The 18,908-nt window shown below is 39.1% G+C and overlaps 1 protein-coding gene across 1 annotated transcript in view; it reads left to right on the top strand.

The window, feature by feature from the left end:
• The window catches only part of LOC132378818 (fibrillin-1-like), a 377,797-nt gene that overhangs the window by 157,033 nt on the left and 201,856 nt on the right, over window positions 1-18,908 (top strand). The window contains exons 14-15 of the mRNA XM_059946042.1: window positions 3,052-3,174; window positions 17,126-17,251. Coding sequence (XP_059802025.1) covers window positions 3,052-3,174; window positions 17,126-17,251 — 249 coding nt within the window. The remainder of the gene's footprint in view (window positions 1-3,051; window positions 3,175-17,125; window positions 17,252-18,908) is intronic.

Consider the following 18,908-nt stretch of genomic DNA (forward strand, 5'->3'; position numbering starts at 1 on the left):
TAAAGTACATCATTCCTGGAGTTACAGTGACTTCCTTACTTTACAGGATGATTTGAGGGCCTCATTTTTCCTTAAATTTAGGCCTTCCACCAGATATTCACATGCTAGGGTAAAATTATTTTCACATTGAATACTTCTTTCTTCAACTCCACATTAAATATGCATTTTGAGAACTCACATGAGCTCAGTTTGCACTTGTCTGCACATTGAATAGTGTTTATTTCTGCCATTCTCAAACATTCTCTCTCAACTATTTATCCAGTACATTGGTTCTGCTTCCTATACTCATACAAAAAAAATTTAATCACTTTGGCTGCCGATTTCCATCCTTTTTCCATCCTTTTTTCATCTTCACATAGTCCATCTCTAACTCTTCCTTTTTTTCATCTTTCTGTCTTCATCTCACAGGATAGGTTAATGACAAACATCCATTTTAACCCTGGAAGCTTACACAGTTATCTTCATGATACTTCCTCTCACTGTCTTCAGCAAGGACTGCCTTCCATTCTCCCTGTTCATTTGTCACCATTTGCTCCAGCAATAAGACTTTCCCCACATCCTTCTGAAATATCTTAAAACAAGGCTTCCCACTTGGCATATTGACAGAGCCCTTGATCACATCTCATCTGTTTCCAACATCTCTGTTCTCACTCCACTCACCGACCCCGTGACAAAACACTGACAGGCTGGCCCTCACCTTCCATTCACTATCCTGAGTGTAACAAATCATCTTTTGCAGTTTTCATCAGATCCAACAAAATTCTCCCCTATCTTATAACATAGAATCAGCACAGGATAGACAGTCCATGTTGCACCAAACTAATTAGAAGGGATGTCTAATCCCTTCTGCCTGCAAATGGTCGATATCCCTCCATTCTCTGCATATACATGTGCTTATCTAAGAGCCTCTTAAATGCCTCCATTATATCTGCATCCACTGGCACCATTGGCAGTATGTTGCATGCACCCAGTGCTCTGTATAGTATCTTTCCATGGAATTCTCCTCTGAACTTCCCTCTCAGCTCAAATGCTTGCCCTCTAGTATTAGACATTTTGATCTCCGAGAAAAGATATTTGTCTAGTCTATCTATAGCCTCAAGACTTTCTAAACTTCTATCAGGTCTCCCCTCAGCCTTCATTTTTTCAGCTTTTTGTTTCCCTCGTAGTTCCCAGCAAACACAGTACCTTACCTTTCACTTGGACGTTACAGCCTTACAAACTTGAAATCTAGATTTTGCAACTGAAGGTCACTTTCTCTGACTGTATCAGAACTAGCAATTCCTCTCTTTATTAATACACTTTTATTTACACTGTATGTTACATAGTCCTATATTTTGTAACTTTTTTTGTTCTTTCACTTGTGTCTCACTCTGTCTCATTTCTTAGCATTTATTTAATTTTTCTAACTATTGAACACCACCAATCAGTTGACTTTTATCATTTATCTTTATGACAATCCTGGTCTCACCCAATCAGAAAAACATCCTTTTGGCCTGAGAGTGGAGAGTTCACCACTCTCCAACTGAAAACTGTTTTCTTATTTTATCATAAAATTTTAATTCCTTTCTGTTTCCATAATTTTTTGACTTAACTTCAGATTTTCAACATCTGCAATTCTTTTTCATTTTCTTAGTACTTGTACTCTGTGCTTTGTTTATAAAGCCCAAGATCCCAATACTTCTTCAAACTACTTTGTCGCTTTCAACAAATTATGAACAAATACTTTTAGATCTCTCTGTTCTTGCATGCTTTTCAAATCTATGCCTTTCAGTTCATATTATATGTCCTATTTCCAGGATTTAAATTTGTTACTTATCCATCCATTTCAGCAGTCTTTCTTTATCTCCTGCATAGTTCACTGCACCTCCAAGTTTTGTGTTAACTGAAAACATAAAAATATACACCCAACTTCAAGTCATTAATATATACCTAAGACAACGATGGTCCTTGTACTGAACCTGCCAAATTCTGTTATGCATTATCCTTCAGTCTGGAAGGCAACCATTCACTACTGTTCTCTGTTTCATGTTCTTTTGTCAGTTTCCTATCCATGCTGTTATCACCCTTTTATTTCAAGGCCTTGAGCCTTGATGAGCTAACTGAACAGTTTTAGGAAGTCCATGCAGATCACTTCAACCTTTATATACTCATCGGCCTGTTACTCCATAAGTAAGTTATTTCGTTGGTCACATACAGTTTTGCTAATGACATCTAACTAGTCTGTAGTTACTAGCATTATCTTTTTGCTTTACTTTGAACAAGAGTGTAAAATATGCTATTTTGCAGGCAAGTACTGCTGCTAATTCTCCAAATATTTGGAAGATTTTATACAGGGGCTTGCAATTTCCCTTCTTCACTCAGCCGTATCCCATCAAGATTGGGTGATTAATTCACTTTTAAGGGCAACTAGCCTTTCTAGCACCTCAAGTGTATCGATTTTTGGCTTATCTCAAATCTAAAGCTCCATCTCTTTTGCTGAGATTCCAGCAGCATTTTCTCTTTTGGTGAAAACCAATGTCGCCATTGCTGTCTCAGCCATATCCTTTTCCTCCATTTCTTCTCTGATCAATTTCACCTCTATTCTTATCCTTTTCTGGTTAATGTTTCTATACAATATTTTTGGATTCCTTACTGCTCCCATTCTTTTATCAGATCTTTCCTTTTCTCGTGTATTTCCTTTTTAATTATTCTTTTTAAATTTTATGTAATCAGCCTGACTTTCACTTTTGTTAATTATTGGCCATTAGTAATATTTTTTCCCTGCTTTATATTACACTTTAGTTACAAGGGGAAATTTGCCTTAATTCTGGAGCCTTTCTTCCTCACGGGAATGTATTTACACTGTACCTGAAATATCTCTCACTTAAAGACCCTTCAGTATTCTGTTCCCTTTTCTATAGTTATTCTGAACTTTATAATGCTGAGATCAATGTTTACTAAGTGCTCCCCCAATGATATAAATGTTATTCATGCTGTTATTTGGAAAACATAAACCCTCAGAAAATATTAATATTAAAACTGTATGCAATTTACTGCTGTAATATGTTTCAGACCTTGATGAGTGCTCCCAAAGAAACATGTGCATGAATGGAATGTGTATCAATGAAGATGGCAGCTTCAAGTGCATATGCAAACCTGGCTTTGAGTTGGTATCAAATGGACGAGTATGCATTGGTAAGTTTATTATACAGACTATCTGATTCCAAAAGGTTTCTGCATGTTGCCAGAAAAATACTCATAAGTAGTTCGTATTATAACCTGCTAAATACCTGTAATACTAGCAATGGACTACCTTAAAATATTCTAGTTATGAAGCACTATTGATGTTTTTGAACAAAGGAGAAAATATTTGTTATATAATGATTAATGAATCCATTCCAATCAATCACTGATAGTATTCCAAAATTAGATACAAATATATTAGTGGGTGGAGGTAGAGGACTAGTATTTATTTGCCTGTCTCCAACCCTGTTCAAGAAGGTACCAAGCTTCGAATATATGAGCATATATTTTCACACCTGATCCCAGGCACACCTTGTAGCCACTGATTCTAAATGATTATAAAATGGACACATCTTTGTTATGATGAAAAGTCCTGCATTGGTCATTTTCTGAAATCTCTCACTTTTCAGACATTCATGTTGAAGTCCTTAACTAGTTAGTTCGAATATTTATGATGAAGTTTGTTAAAGTATGTTGATCAGGACAGCGTACTTACCATCTAGATCAGGGTTTCCTCAGGTTCCGCGAGAGATCATGATTAAAAAAATAAACATTTTTTTTAACCTTGCGTAATGGCAATGCTAGTGCTTGGAGTGGTGGGTAGTTTCCGAGCAGCTTCACTAGCAATTTTGTTGGAGGTCTTCCAGCCCAATATGGCATTGTGCAGTAGGACCATGTGTATTTGATTGAGTTCATTCTCAGTTTTTGACACGAGATAAGGGAGGATATTGATAATTAGTGAGCATAGATGGGAGGACGGTAGGCTGATGAACTTGAAGTGCGTTTTCCAAGCGCTGAATGGATTCACCCAACTTGAGTTGTGACATCAGCCTCTCCTCCCCAAATTACCTCCTCCAAACACCACTTCTGTGCCACTGACTGACTTATGAAAGCAGGCAAACTCTACCGGTGTAGAAAATTGAGGGAAATTTTAATTTTAAACAAGAAATTTTATAGACATGTCTGACAGTCCAATGTGCCGATTTTTGAAAAGGAAGTGTGAAGTAGAAGAGAAGGATTTAGCCCTAAGTTTACAGACAATTCTGATAAGGTTAATGTTGAAGAATTACAATCTTCTGAATCATTTCACTGCACTAGTGCAACAATGGACACAAAAAAGACCATCTTTACAGTGAAAGCTACTTATCAATGGGTTTTACATGGACTGGTGATCCAGGTTGTCCTATTCTATTGTGCCTGGTCTGTGGCAAGCAACTTACAAATGCAGCAATGGCTCCAGCAAAATTGAAAAGGCACTGAACTACAAATCACAGCCATTTGACATGTAAAAGTGCTGATTATTTTAAATGGCCTTTGGAATCTCAAAGCAAACAGAGTAAAGTTTTTGTTAATAAAGACACAGTCAGTAAAAGGTATCTGGAAGCAAGTTATTGGTAGTAGAACTTATTACCCAGAAAAGGAAAAGTCACACAGTTGGTGAGAACCTAATGATGTCAACATGTAAAATTATTATAGGTAAAATGCTAGGACAAGATGCAGTATGAGAAATTGAAAAGAGTATTATAAGAGGACTTATTGTACTCTCAAGCAGTACGATAACTCACCGTATTGATGACATGCCATATGCTGAAGAGGTTATATGTGATAAACTGAAAATTAACAGCTTCTCTATTCAGGTTTACGTATTGACAGATTTCACCAATATATGTCATGTCATAGCATTTATAAGATTTGTAAATGATGGTGAAATTCAAGAGAACTTTTCCTGTTGCAAAGAGCTGCCTGAAACAAGCAAAGGCCAAGATATATTTCAAGTTTTGTCTTCATATCTGGAAACAAAAGGTCTGTCTTTGAGGAATTGTATTGGTATCTGTACTGATGGTGCCCCATCAATTGTTGTCTCCGTGAGAGGTTTCGTTTCTCTTGTTAAAAAAGAAAATCCTGATGCTTGAGCTGAATGGTGAATTGCAGGAGTACTGCAAGAAAATAGTAGGCCAGATTTTGCTGAGTGCTTTGAAGATGAAAAATGACTTCAGAAACTAGTCTATTTCTCAGACGTTTTTCATCCCATGAACTGGTTGAATGAGTCTCTGTAAAGCCCCAGAGAAAATGTTTTGACTTCAAGTGACAAGATTCTTAGATTTAAAAGGAAATTGGATCTTTGGGAAAAATCATGTTGCAAAAGGAAATCTTGGAATGTTTCCACTGCTGCTTGGGCTTGAGAGTAAAAAAGGATATCAGAAAGTCTATTGAAAACCACCTGGAAGTACTGCAGAACAAAATTGAACACTATTTTCCTCCTTTCAACACAAGTCTATGACTGAGTGAGGGACCCTTTCTCTGAATCTTCTGCTCAGCCTGGGAACTTGACTTTAAGAGAAGAGGAAGAACTTTGTGAGCTGCAGTCTGATCGTGCACTCAAAATGAGATTTACTGACTTGCTCCTGGACAAGTTCTGGATTTCTGTAAAAGAAAAATATCCTGCTATTCATAAGAAAGCAATGAATGTTTTGCTGCAGTTTTCAACTTCATAGATGTGTGAGCAAGCTTTTTTCTTGTTTAACAAGCATCAAGAGCAAGGATAGAAATCGTCTTGATTTCATTTGAAGGTGAAATCTGTGTGTGCTTATCTTAAGGTTCACCCAGAATTGAGTATTTGTGTATCAAGAAACAAGCACAGGTTTCACATGCTAGGCCTATATTTGAGCCTGATCATGTCACTTAATAAGAAAATGTTTTTTCAAAGTCTTGTATAAAATTGTATCTTGGGCTATATTTTTCTTCATATTGCTTTGGCTTATGGTTTTAGGAACTTTATTATTCAACATTGTCAATTAAGTTTCATGATGTAAATAAAATTAATTAAAATCAATTTACAACCTTTATTTAAATTAAATATACTGAGCCTAACTTTAGAAAAATTAAATCCCATTTAGCTTCAGCCAATTATTCAACAGAAATTTATTATGTTTTCCTTATGAGTTTTAAAAATTTATGAAATGGAAAGAAATTAATTTCAAGATGGGTGAGCTAAGCTTAACTACCTGTTATTTTTTCAAGAAAAGTTGGCTAAATATTCATTCTGCACTCAAAAGAGCATTGACAATTATTTTTGGATTATTACATTTACAACTTCCTGATGAACGGTAACATACCGTGAACTGTAGACATAATAATTTTTACATAGGGGTTCCCTGAGACCTGAAACTTATTTCAGGGGTTCTTCAAGGGCAAAAAGGTTGAGAAAGGCCAGTTTAGATAATTTAGTGATAATTTAATTATTGAACTCTCCCTTTGTTTAATCATATTTGTATAATATAATTCACTTTGCAGCTGGACCCTGTATATTGTAAATAGATCGTGTGTATAACAAGTTCTAAAATCTTCAGTACCATTAAGTTTAATTGTTTACTATCAATAGTTATGCAGAATATTAGGAATTCAATTCTCATTACAGAGTCTGAGCACAGAGATTTAAGCTGACACAACTGTGAAATGCTGAGGGACCAAAACACTGTCAGAGATGCCACCTGAGAAATGAGTCTTTAAACTAAACTTTGAACTTTCTCAGGTTCTTACAAGAGATATTATGTTATTGTTTTGCTGAGCAAGAGAATTGTGGTGTCCTTAGGAAAAAGAAAGCAGTTAAGCCTCAGGACTTCCAGACAATGGTTCCCCTTTTTTTTTAACTGCACAGACCTACAATTGCTCTGAGCAGGAAAATTTTACACAGCTGAAAGCCACAAGACACTTAAATATAAACATTATATAAAATAAATTCCCAGCTGCATAGCAGCAGAAGCTACGTATGTGGGAGCATTTCAGTTAGTGTGTGGCCGTGCACCTGCGTAGCTTAGAGGGAACAATACTTCCAGAACTTTTTACCACTAATTAGATACTTTTGAAGTGCTTTTATATTAATTCATTTTGTCATAACACATTTGATAATAGCAATATGAAATTAGAAGCAGAGGTGGAAAGGCAATGGTGTAATGTTGTAAGGCACTCAGGGATAATTCTCTTGTTCTTCTTCAACTTAGCACCTTATGATCTTTTAGGCTCACCAGAGAGAGCAGGCAATGTTAATGTTATTTCATAGAGTCAGCAATAAAAACTCTCATGATGCCTAGAACTTTGTTTGAAGCTTCAGTTTGGATCTCCATAATTTCTGCATCAGAATGATTGCCACATTTGACAGTTGACTTACAAATGAATAGCATTTACATCACTTTTCAACACTTTGGCATCAAACAGAACAAAACTTAAAACGAGTTCATCAGGATATGGTCTTCGTCACTTAATTTTCTTTGAGCAAATAGTTGCCAGAATCTGTCACCATATTCTGCAGCCTGCCAATTTTTGAAATTTGTTTTTTGGCTTTATTAAATCACAACATGAATCTGGAAGCAACACAGCCTCAAAATATATTTTAAGGCAATTTCTTACAATGCCATTGATAAAATTCTTGCTGAAAAGATTATTTAAGATGCACAGCATCTTTGTTTCAGTGGTTTCAATAAACTTCCTATGTGTAAGTGCCTTAATGCTGAGTTTTTTCACTGCTTTCAGCTCTGTATGAGTGCTGCCTAAGCAAGTGCTTGGAAACATTTGTGAAAGAACTGAAAGTAGTACAAGTGAGATCCTTTGAAAATTAGAAGTTATTTTTATGCAAGATCATGATGCTTTTATATCAAGATCTTACATACCCTATGTTACAATTGTAACTAGCCAAAAACAGTATGAAATCATGCAGTATGAAAGCAGGTCAAGCAGCCTAACTAGTCCATGCCAACCACCACCTTTCAGTCTTAACCCCATCACCCGGCAGTTGATCAATAATTCTGTATGCTTAACTGATTCAAGTGTTCATCTTGACACTTAAATATTGTCAGCAATTGAGTCTTAATCAGTCTCTCAAGTATTCTAGGTACTTACATTCTTTGGTGAAAGAAGATTACTTTGATTTCCCCTCAGAACTACTTCCCTGTTACCTGAAACAATGTCCTCCAGTTCTATCTACGTACCTCTGATATGGGGAAAAGTTTCCTGCAGCTTTTCCTATTTCTACTCCTCATAATTTTATATACTTCAATCATGTCTCTTCCTAATCTCCTCTGCTCTTGAGAAAAGAAACTCCATTCTCTCCTCTTAACTGAACTGCTCCACTCCAGAGATCATTCTGGTGAATCTATCTAGGTCCTCTCTAGTGCTCTCACATCTTTCCTATAATTTGATGACCAGGTCTTATAAGGTCTTATAATATTATATAAACTCTGTAATTCTGTACTCAGTGTCCCAATGAATGAAGGCCTGTATCCCCTATACCTTGCTAACTATGTCACATACTTGCATTACCACCTTCAGTGGGTCAATGGATGTACTCAGAGATCCCCCTGATCAATACTCTCTAAGACCCAACCAAAACTGGTGTTATTCCTAGTCTTATTAGTGGTCCCAAGAGGCATCAACTCTAATTTGTCTGAATTAAACTCTTCCTGCCATATTTCATCCCATTTCACTGAAAAATAGATAACCCCCCACAGCTTCTGAGTAACTTCCATACTATCAACGACTCTGCCAATCTTTGTGTCACCCACTAACTTGCTGATCTTGCCTCCTGTATCCAAGTCATTCATCTAAATTACGAACAAAGGTCCCAGTACTGATCCTTATGGTATATCAGAAGTGACACACCTCCAATCAGAAAATAATCCTCTATTATTACCTTTTGTCTCCTATTGCCAAGCCCATTTTGATTCTAGTTTCCCAACTTTTTTGACCCTGTCTCCCAGATAGGACTTTGTCAAAAGCTTTAGTGGAGTCTATGTAAATCACATCTACTGCTTTGTGCTATTTTTTTATTAACTCTTAAAATAATCCAGTCAAATTGGTTAGATAGGATCTAGCCTTGACAAAGCATTTACTGTTTCTGTTTAGACCCTTCCTTTCTATTAATCCTCTTCTCTTCTTCAGAATTTTGTCAACTGTCATCCTTGCCATTAATAGTTCACAGCTCTATAGTTACCAGGATTTACCCTGCTGCCTTTCTTGAAAAGGGGTGGGCTCCATGTATGCTGTCCTCCTATAACCAGGTACTTCATTTGTGTCCAATGAAGATTTAAAAATCTCATCCAGGGCACCAGCGGTCTCTTCCATTGCTTCTTGGAGCAACCTGAGATAAACCAAATGTAGTCCCGGGGTTTTATTCACTTTTAAGCCTGCTAATACATCCAGTACATCCTCTTTATTAATGGAGATCTGCACTAGTGTTTCACCTACCCCTTCACTGAATTCTCTAACTACAAGGTCTGTCGCCCTTGTGAATACTAATGAAAAGTTTTCATTTCTGACCTCACCATGCCTTCTAGCTCCATGCACAGGTTGCTCCTGTTGTTCCAATAAGTTCGACTTTCCTTGAGTCATTCTTTGATTCATTATATGGTTATAAAATGCTTTCATATTTACCTTAATCCAGTATGCCCATGATTTCTCTTGCCTTCATAATTTCCCCTTTAAGTGACTCCTGACACTTCTTATGATCTTGACAGGCCTTACCCATCAGATGTTTCCAATATTTGTCATTTGCTTTCACTTTTCCTCTTGATTCGCTCCTCAATATTTTTCAACATCCAGAATTCTCTTTCTGTTAATCCTGACAGCAATGTGTTGGCTTTGAACTCTTACTATTTTTTTGGATACTTTCCTCTGTGCCCTTCATCATAAGGTAACCTAATCGCGTAAATATTATAAACATTTCTGATATAATTTAATTTCTTCCATTACTGCTAACAGTTTTGGTTAGAATAAGTGAATCACTGTGATCCTTAAGAGTGATAAAACCTATTTAAAGTTACAATTAAATTATTAATTCTTGCAGCAAATTGGAAAAAAAGTAAAATCCCTCTCCACTCATCATCCTGCTGGCTCTTAACCCTGTAATCAGGACAAGTGCTATACCTATTTCTATACTTCCTCCCTCAGTACTATTCAGGGCCCTAAACAGTCTTTCCAGATGAGGCAACACCTCACCTGCAAAACTGTCGAAGTCAGCTACTATATCTGGTGCCTCTGGTGCAGCCTCCTCTACTTTAGTGAGACCCGTTACTGAGGCAGCTTCATCAGGCACTTTCCTCAACCCTGGTGGCCACCCATTTTAATTCTACTTCCCAATCCCACTCTGACTTGTCAGTAGATGGCCTGGTCTGCTATCCTGATGAGGCCTTATATTCCATTTGAGTTGCCTCCAATCTGATGGCATAATCATCAATTTCTCTAACTCCCAGTAATCTCAGTGCCTCGCCATTGTCTCCTTTTCCATCCCACAGAATGTTTCCCCTCTTACTTCACTTCTCCTCACCTGCCCATAACCTCCCTCTGTGCTTCTCCTTCTTTCCTTACTCCCCTAAAACAATCTCCTCTGATATCAGATCTATCTCTTTATCTCCCAGCTTCTATCACCTATATAGAACCATAGAACATTACAGCACAGAAACAGGCCTTTTGGCTCTTCTTGGCTGTGCCAAACCATTTTTCTGCCTAGTCCCACTGACCTATACCTGGACCATATCCCTCCATACACCTCTGATCTATGTATCTGTCCAATTTTTTCTTAAATGTTAAAAGTGAGCCCGCATTTACCACTTCATCTGGCAGCTCATTCCACACTCCCACCAATCTCTGTGTGAAGAAGCCCCCCTTAATGTTCCCTTTAAACTTTTCCCCCTTCACCCTTAACCCATGTCCTTTGGTTTTTTTCTCCCCTAGCCTCAGTGGAAAAAGCCTGCTTGCATTCACTCTATCTATACCCATCATAATTTTATATACTTCTATCAAGTCTCCCCTCATTTTTTCTACTTTCCAGGGAATAAAGTCCTAACCTATTCAACCTTTCTCTGTAACACAATTTCTCAAGTCCTAGCAACATCCTTGTAAACCTTTTCTGCACTCTTTCAACCTTATTAAAATCCTTCCTGTAATTCAGTGACCAAAGCGGCACACAATATTCCAGATTCGGCCTCACCAATGCCTTATACAACCTCAGCATAACAGTCCAACTCTTATATTCAATACTTTGATTTATAAAGGCCAATGTACCAAAAGCTCTCTTTACTACCCTATCTACCTGTGATGCCACTTTTAGGGAATTTTGTATCTGTATTCCTAGATCCCGCTGTTCTACTACACTCCTCAGTGCCCTACCATTTACCTTGTATGTTCTACCATGGTTTTTCCTTCCAAAGTTATATACCTCACACTTGTCCGCATTAAACTCTATCTGCCATTTTTCAGCCCATTTTTCCAGCTGTTTCAGATCCCTTTGCAAGCTTTGAAAACTTTCCTCACTATCCACTTCACCTCCAATCTTTGTATCATCAGCAAATTTGCTGATCCAATTTACCACATTACCATCCAGATCTTTGATATAGATAACAAATAACAATGAACCCAGCACTGATCCCTGTGGCACACCACTAGTCACAGGCCTCCACTCAGAGAAATAATCCTCCACCACCATTCTTTAACTTCTCCCATTGAGCCAATGTCTAATCCAATTTACTACCTCACCATGTATACCTAGCGACTGAATCTTCCTAACTAACCTCCCATGTGGGACCTTGTCATAGGCTTTACTGAAGACCATGTAGACAACATCCACTGCCTTCCCTTCTGTGGTAAACTATGTATACCTGTCTGGACACACCCCTCTGCTGACTGCTCCTGTGGCTCCTCCCACAGACCCCTGTATAAAGGCGATTGGAGGCACTGCTTCTCCCTTAGTCTCCGAGATGCCGTGCTCCCTTTTGCTGCTAATAAAAGCCTATTGTTCACCTCCCGTCTCCGAGAGTTATTGACGGTGCATCACATTATCCACTTTCCTTGTAACCTCCTCGAAAAACTCTAATAGATTTGTTAAACATGACCTACCACGCACCAAGTCGTGATGATTCTCCCTAATAAGTCCCTATCTATCTAAATACTTGTAGATCCTATCTCTTAGTACTCCTTCTGTTATGAACCCTGTAACTGGGTGTCTTACCAGCAAAGATAGAAGTATCAGTTGGAGTCTGGTGATACTATTTTCAACAGTATTTATTAGTAAAAATACACAAAAATAATATCAATGCAAACATACGTCATCAATACTAAACCTAAAAGTGCGGGTATAATAATAATCAATAAGTAACAAGCTATCGTTGTCTAGGGGATAATGAATTGTCAGATGGAAATATAAAGTTTAGTTCAGTTCATGCAGGCTGCGGTAGTTGTTTTCCAATGTGTTGCAGTTGTTGGAGAGAGAGAGAGAAAACATGTGAACAGTAACAGTTATTATCTTGCCAACCTTCCTTTACGATTTTGATCCGTTGATGCGTTGTTGTTGTGGCCATTCATGTATGACCCCTCCGTCCTTTAGCTAGACCGTTCTTCTGTGGTGGACTCGTCACCCAGGCAAGGGTGGACACACACACAAGCCCCCACCAGTCTCGCTACAAAACACTGTGAGTTAAAATTTACCGACCCTCTGTTCGGTCTCCGATGTCCCACCCTGTCTCGTGGGGGTTCTGATGCTCACCAGCGTTTCTCCTGGTGCACCTGAGGGGTGTTACCCCAGACCTCACTTTTTTCCCCACTCACGGGGTCTCAGGTGTCAATCAGGTTGGGATGATGTAACCCATCAAACCAGCCCACTCTGATTGCCCCCGAGGGGTTTCAATGAATAGAACAGTACCAAGTAAACAATCCTTCTCCAAAAGTCAATAGCAGTAAATCAATGGCTTTTGTCAGTAGGAGACATTCCATCTTGTGTATCTCTCTCTCATTAACTTTCATGAGCTGTTATCAATAACAACTGCCCTGGCAGCTTTCCTGTGTCTCTCTTACTTCCTTGATAACAGCATCGGAATAGTAGCGATTTGCGATTCTCCAAAAGGGGGGGCATGGGTGACTCTGCACCCTTCTGCCCATCAGAGTTGTTCATCCTTCATAACACTTCCAATAATTTACCTACTACTGACATCAAGTTTACCGGCCTATAATTTCCCGAATTACTTTTACCTTTTTTAAACAACAGAACAACATGAATTATCCTCCAATCCTCCTGAACCTCACCTGTAGATACCGACATTTTAAATATATCTGCCAGGGCCCCTGCAATTTCAACACTAGTCTCCTTCAAGGTCTGAGGGAATACCTGCCAGGTCCTGGGGATTTATCTACTCTGATTTGCTTCAAGGTAGCAAGCACCTCCTCCTCTTCAATCTGTACAGGTTCCGTGACCTCACTACTTGTTTGCCTTTTTTCCATTGACTCCATGCAGGTTTCCTTAATAAATACAGATGCAAAAAAAACATTTAAGATCTCCCCCATTTCTTTTTGGTTCTATACATAGCCGACCACTCTGAACTTCAGGAGGACCAATTTTATCCCTTACTATCCTTTTGCTCTTAACGTACCTGTAGAAGCTCTTTGGATTATCCTTCACCTTGACTGCCAAAGCTACCTCATGTCTTCTTTTAGCCCTCCTGATTTCTTTCTTAAGTTTTTTTTTGCACTTTTTATACTCCTCAAGTACCTTATTTGCTCCCTGTTTCCTATACATGTCATACATCTCTCTCTTCTTCTTTATCGGAGTTCCAATATCCCTAGAGAACCAAGATTCCTTATTCTCATTCACTTTGCCTTTAATCCTGACAGGAACATACAAACTTTGTACTCTCAAAATTTCTCCTTTGAAGGCTTTCCACTTACCAACGACGTTCTTGCCAGAGAACAACTTGTCCCAATCCACGCTTTTTAGATCCTTTCTCATTTCTTCAAATTTGGCCTTTTTCCAGTTTAGAACCTCAACTGGAGGACCAGATCTATCTTTATCCGTGATCAAGTTGAAACTAATGGTGTTATGATCACTGGAATCAAAAGTGTTCCCTGACACACACTTCTGTCACCTGACTTAACTCGTTTCCTAATAGGAGATTTAATATCGCATCCTCTCTGGTTGGTACCTCTATAAATTGATTTAGAAAACTTTCCTGGACACATTTCACAAACTCTAACCCATCTAGACCTTTAACAGTATAGGAGTCCCAATCAATACGTGGAAAATTAAAATCCCCTACTATCACAACTTTATGTTTCCTGCAGTTGTCTGCTATCTCTCTGCAGTTTTGCTCCTCCAATTCTCACTGACTATTGGGTGGTCTATAATACAACCCCATTAATGTGGTCATACCTTTCCTGTTTCTCAGCTCCACCCATATGGCCTCGGTAGACAAGTCCTCTAATCTGTCCTGCCTGAGCACTGCTGTAACATTTTCCCTGACTAGCAATGCCACCCCCCCCCCCCACCACTCTTCATCCCTCTGCCTCTATTACGTCTGAAACATCGGAACCCTGGAACATTAAGCTGCCAGTCCTGCCCCTCCTGTAGCCAAGTTTCACTAATGGCTACACTGTCACAATTCCACGTCAATCCACACCCTCAGCTCATCAGCCTTCCCCACAATACTCCTCGCATTGAAATAGACACACCTCAGAAAATTATTACCACCAAACACAATCCTTCTATTTGTGACTTTGCATGAAATTTTAACATAATTTATTTTCACCCCCATTCCACTATCTACTCTGGCACTCTGGTTCCCATCCCCCTTCAAATCTAGTTTAAACCTCCCCCAATAGCATTAACAAACATCCCTGCAAGGATATTGATCCCCCTGTAGCTCAGGTGTAACCCGTCTCTCTTGTACAGGTCCCACCTGCCCCAGAAGAGGTCCCAATGATCCTGAAATCTGAAACCCTGCCCCATACACCAGTTCCTCAGCCACGTGTTCATCCTCCAGAGCATCCTATTCTTGCCCTCACTGGCACGTGGCACAGGTAGCAATCCTGAGATCACCACCTTCGAGGTCCTGCTTTTTAACTTCCTATCAAGCTCTCTATACTCACTCTTCAGAACCTCCTCACTCTTTCTTCCTACGTCATTGGTACCGATGTGTACCATGACATCTGGCTGCTCACCCTCCCATTTCAGAATGCTGTGCACACGATCAGGGACATCCCTGACCCTGGCACCCAGAAGGCAGCAAACCATCCAGGAGTCTCGGTCGCGACCACGGAACCTCCTGTCTGTACCCCTAACTATCGAGTCCCCTATCACCACTGTTCCCCTCTTCTTCCCCCCTTCCCTTCTGCACTGCAGAACCAGACTCAGTGCCAGAGATCTGGCTTCCACAGCTTGTCCCAGGTAAGTCATCCCCCCCAACAGTATCCAAATAGGTATACTTGTTGAAGGGAATGACCACAGTGGAGCCCTGCTCTGCCTGCCCTTTCCACTTCCCTTGCCTGGCAGTAACCCAATTACCTGTGCGCTGCTCCTTTGGCATAATTGCCTCCCTGTAGCTTCTATCTGTAAAGTTTTCATTCTCCCGAATGATCCAGAGGTCATCCAGCTCCTGCTCCAGTTCCTTAATGCAGTTTGTTAGGAACTGCAGCTGGATGCACTTCTTGCAGGTGTCATTGTCAGGGAGACCAGAGGTCTCCCTGACTTCCCACTACCTGCAAAAGCAGCATTGCAACATCCTGCCTAGTATTCTCTCTACTCTAAACAAACAAAACAAAACTTACCGGAACCTACCTTTACCTCTGCCTGTTCACGCCGAAGCCTATGAGCCAAAGCCGTCCCACTCTGACTCAGTCCACTCCGACAATGGCCTCTGTATATGACAGTCTTTTTTTTAAACCTTTGGCACACAATGTCACGTGCCTGTGCAGTCTAGCTTCTTTTCCCTGATCAGTTAAAAAAGCAGCTTCTTTCTGAGATGCCTTTACTTCTTTACTCTCCGCCTCTTGATTCGATTTAAAAGACTGTTGAAAACATCCTCTCCTTTTTAAACCTTTGGTGCGCTACGTCACGCGCCTGTGCAGTCTAGCTTCTTTTCCCCGATCAGTTAAAAAAGTGGCTTCTTTCTGAGATGCCTTTACTTCTTTACTCTCCGCCTCTTGCTTCAGTTTAAAATATATTACCTATAACCTCCCAGCTTCTTACTTCAACCCTCTCCTCCACCCACCCACCTTCCCCCTCACCTGGTTTCACCTATCATCTGCCAGTTTATACTCCTTCCTCTCCCCCTATCTTCTTATCCTGCCTTCTAAACCCTTCCTTTCCAGTCCTGATGAGGGGTTCCGGCCTGAAATGGTGACTGTTTATTCTCCATAGATGCTCCCTGACCTGCTGAATTCCTCCAGCATTTTGCGTGTGTTGCTTTTCTGTAGAACTTCTTACGTTAATGAAATCCAGTGTATTTTGATATTCCATCCAAAATGCAAATCATGAATATGAAAGAACAGTCAGTCAGCAGACATGTTATTAAAGGAAAAATGGCAAGAAATATTTTTAATCTAAAAGAACAAAGAACAAAGAAAAATACTGTGGGCTGGCCACTACATTGTATAGTAATAAGCTCTGACATACAGAAACTTCCAACACTTAAGTTGCTACTAAGTTGTTTGGAACATTTGCTGATTGTCTCAACTTTTAGTTAACATGCTTCCATACACCAGAAATACTCAGCAGCTAAAGCAATTCCTTGGAGAGAAGAATGTAGTTAGTGTTTTGGGTCTATTACTGATCTATTAGTGGAACTGGCAATAGATGGGTCAAGTGGAGAAGAGAACAAAAAAGTAAAATTGGATGAAAAGTAGGAGCCATTAATTGATGAAAGGGTTGATAGCACAAATCATATGAAAGTGCTGATGGGACAAGCAAATATATATTTTTTTAAATGGCCTGGAGAATGTTTAACTGAAAGTAAAATCATTGAAAGAAAGATACTGCAAGTGATGTAAGTATGAAATAAACACAAAACACACTTAAAAGCTTATTAGCTGAAGTTGTTGAATTATAATGCATATTTTAGTTTATTGCTGTCCCTTTACTTTTCAACAGACATTGATGAGTGTGCACAGACACCAGGAATTTGCATGAATGGACGGTGTGTGAACACAGATGGTTCCTACAGATGTGAATGTCCTCCTGGCCTGGCTATTGGACTTGATGGGCGAGTCTGTGTTGGTATGGCAATTGGTTGAAATATATGTAATAAGTATGCTTTTGCCAAGAACATATAGATGTAAAAGTTTATAGAATTTGTTTTTTTTAACCAAATAAGCAAATGACCAGCAGTCTGAAATGTTAATAATTTCAAGATTAAGTTAAATTTACAGTGCCTTCAAAAAGAACATAGCCCCCAACCTTTTGTTCACATAAATGAGTATTAGAACCAGGGATTTTAACCAATTTAACTAAGAATTTTTATTTGTGAATCATATGGTCCTTTTTTCACAGTTAACCCCTCCAAAAAATAGGGAAAATTTTCAAGCATGAAAAACTAAAAATTCAAACCCTGAATTTTCAGCAGTTCAAAACTATTCACCCCCTTTGCTCAGGACTTAGTTGAACTATTCGCAGCTATTACAGCCAGTTTTCTTTTTGGATAAGTCTCATTAAGTTTACACAATGTGATAAAGCAAGATTTGCCCTTTCCTCCTTGCAAAATTGCTCAAGCTGTGCCAGGTTAGTTGGGGAGTAGTGGTGGAAAACAATTCTGAGGTCTTGCCAGAGATGCTTGATCACGTTAAGATCAGGACACTGACTGGGACACAAGGACATCAATTTTCTTTATTAAAAGCCACTTCGTGGTTGCTTGGGCAGTATGCTTTGGGACGTCCTTCTGAAAGACAGACTTCCTTCCCAGTTTAAGCTTTCTGGCAGAGGCTAGCAAGTTCTTATCCAGGATCTTTCTGAATTAGGCAGCATTAATTTTCCTAACCATTCCTAACCACATTTCCAGTCCTTGGCTGCTGAAAAGCATCTCTATAGCATGATGCTACTTCCACCATACTTTACAGTAGGGATGTTATTACCTGGCTGATACTCAGTATTAAATTCACACCATACATACTACTTAATGTTGAAGCCAAAAGTTACCACTTTCGTTTCATCCAACCACATCTTTACTGTATCTTCTAAGTGATGCTTTGCAAAGTTCATATGGGCAGGGATTTTTTTTTTTATTAGCTAGAACTTCTTTCTTGCCACTCTTCCATAAATATGTTTTATGTGCAAGGCCTCAGGGATTGTGAAGCCATGAACTTCATCACCAGGTGTAGCCACTGACTTCTGCAACCCAGAGTGACCGTTGGCATCACAGCATCCCCATAGCATGATGAATCCTCCACCATACTTTTCAATCTCTTGCAAGTGCCATTCTTCTCTGGTGACGAAGTTTAGAGGGGTGGTTGTGGCTTCATATTTTTCCACTTTTTCACAATGGACTGCACTAAGCTCCGAGGTATGTTCAGCGCCTTTGAGATGATCTTGTAACCTTCCTCAGATTCTGCTTCTCTATTATCATTCCCCAGACTTGTCTTGAAAGCTCTTTTGTCTTCAATTTGGTTTGATCCATTGAAAATCTATCATACTGTTAGACCTTACAGAGAAGGGGTTTTATTCTTATGAATTAATTGAAAACAGGTGATCCTCCAATTTTCTACATCAACAAATTGAGTGAGTTGGTAAGATAATATTTATTGCACCCGAGGAAGGTAAACGTAATTACGAAGGGGATAAATACTTTTTCAGCCTCACAATTTTGGTTTTTAATTTTTAGTGAATTATCAACATGCTTTGGAATTTTTCTTTTGATGTGACATGATGCACAATGTTTTAT

Source organism: Hypanus sabinus, chromosome 21 (genome assembly GCF_030144855.1).
Source record: "Hypanus sabinus isolate sHypSab1 chromosome 21, sHypSab1.hap1, whole genome shotgun sequence".
Lineage (NCBI taxonomy): Eukaryota > Metazoa > Chordata > Chondrichthyes > Myliobatiformes > Dasyatidae > Hypanus > Hypanus sabinus.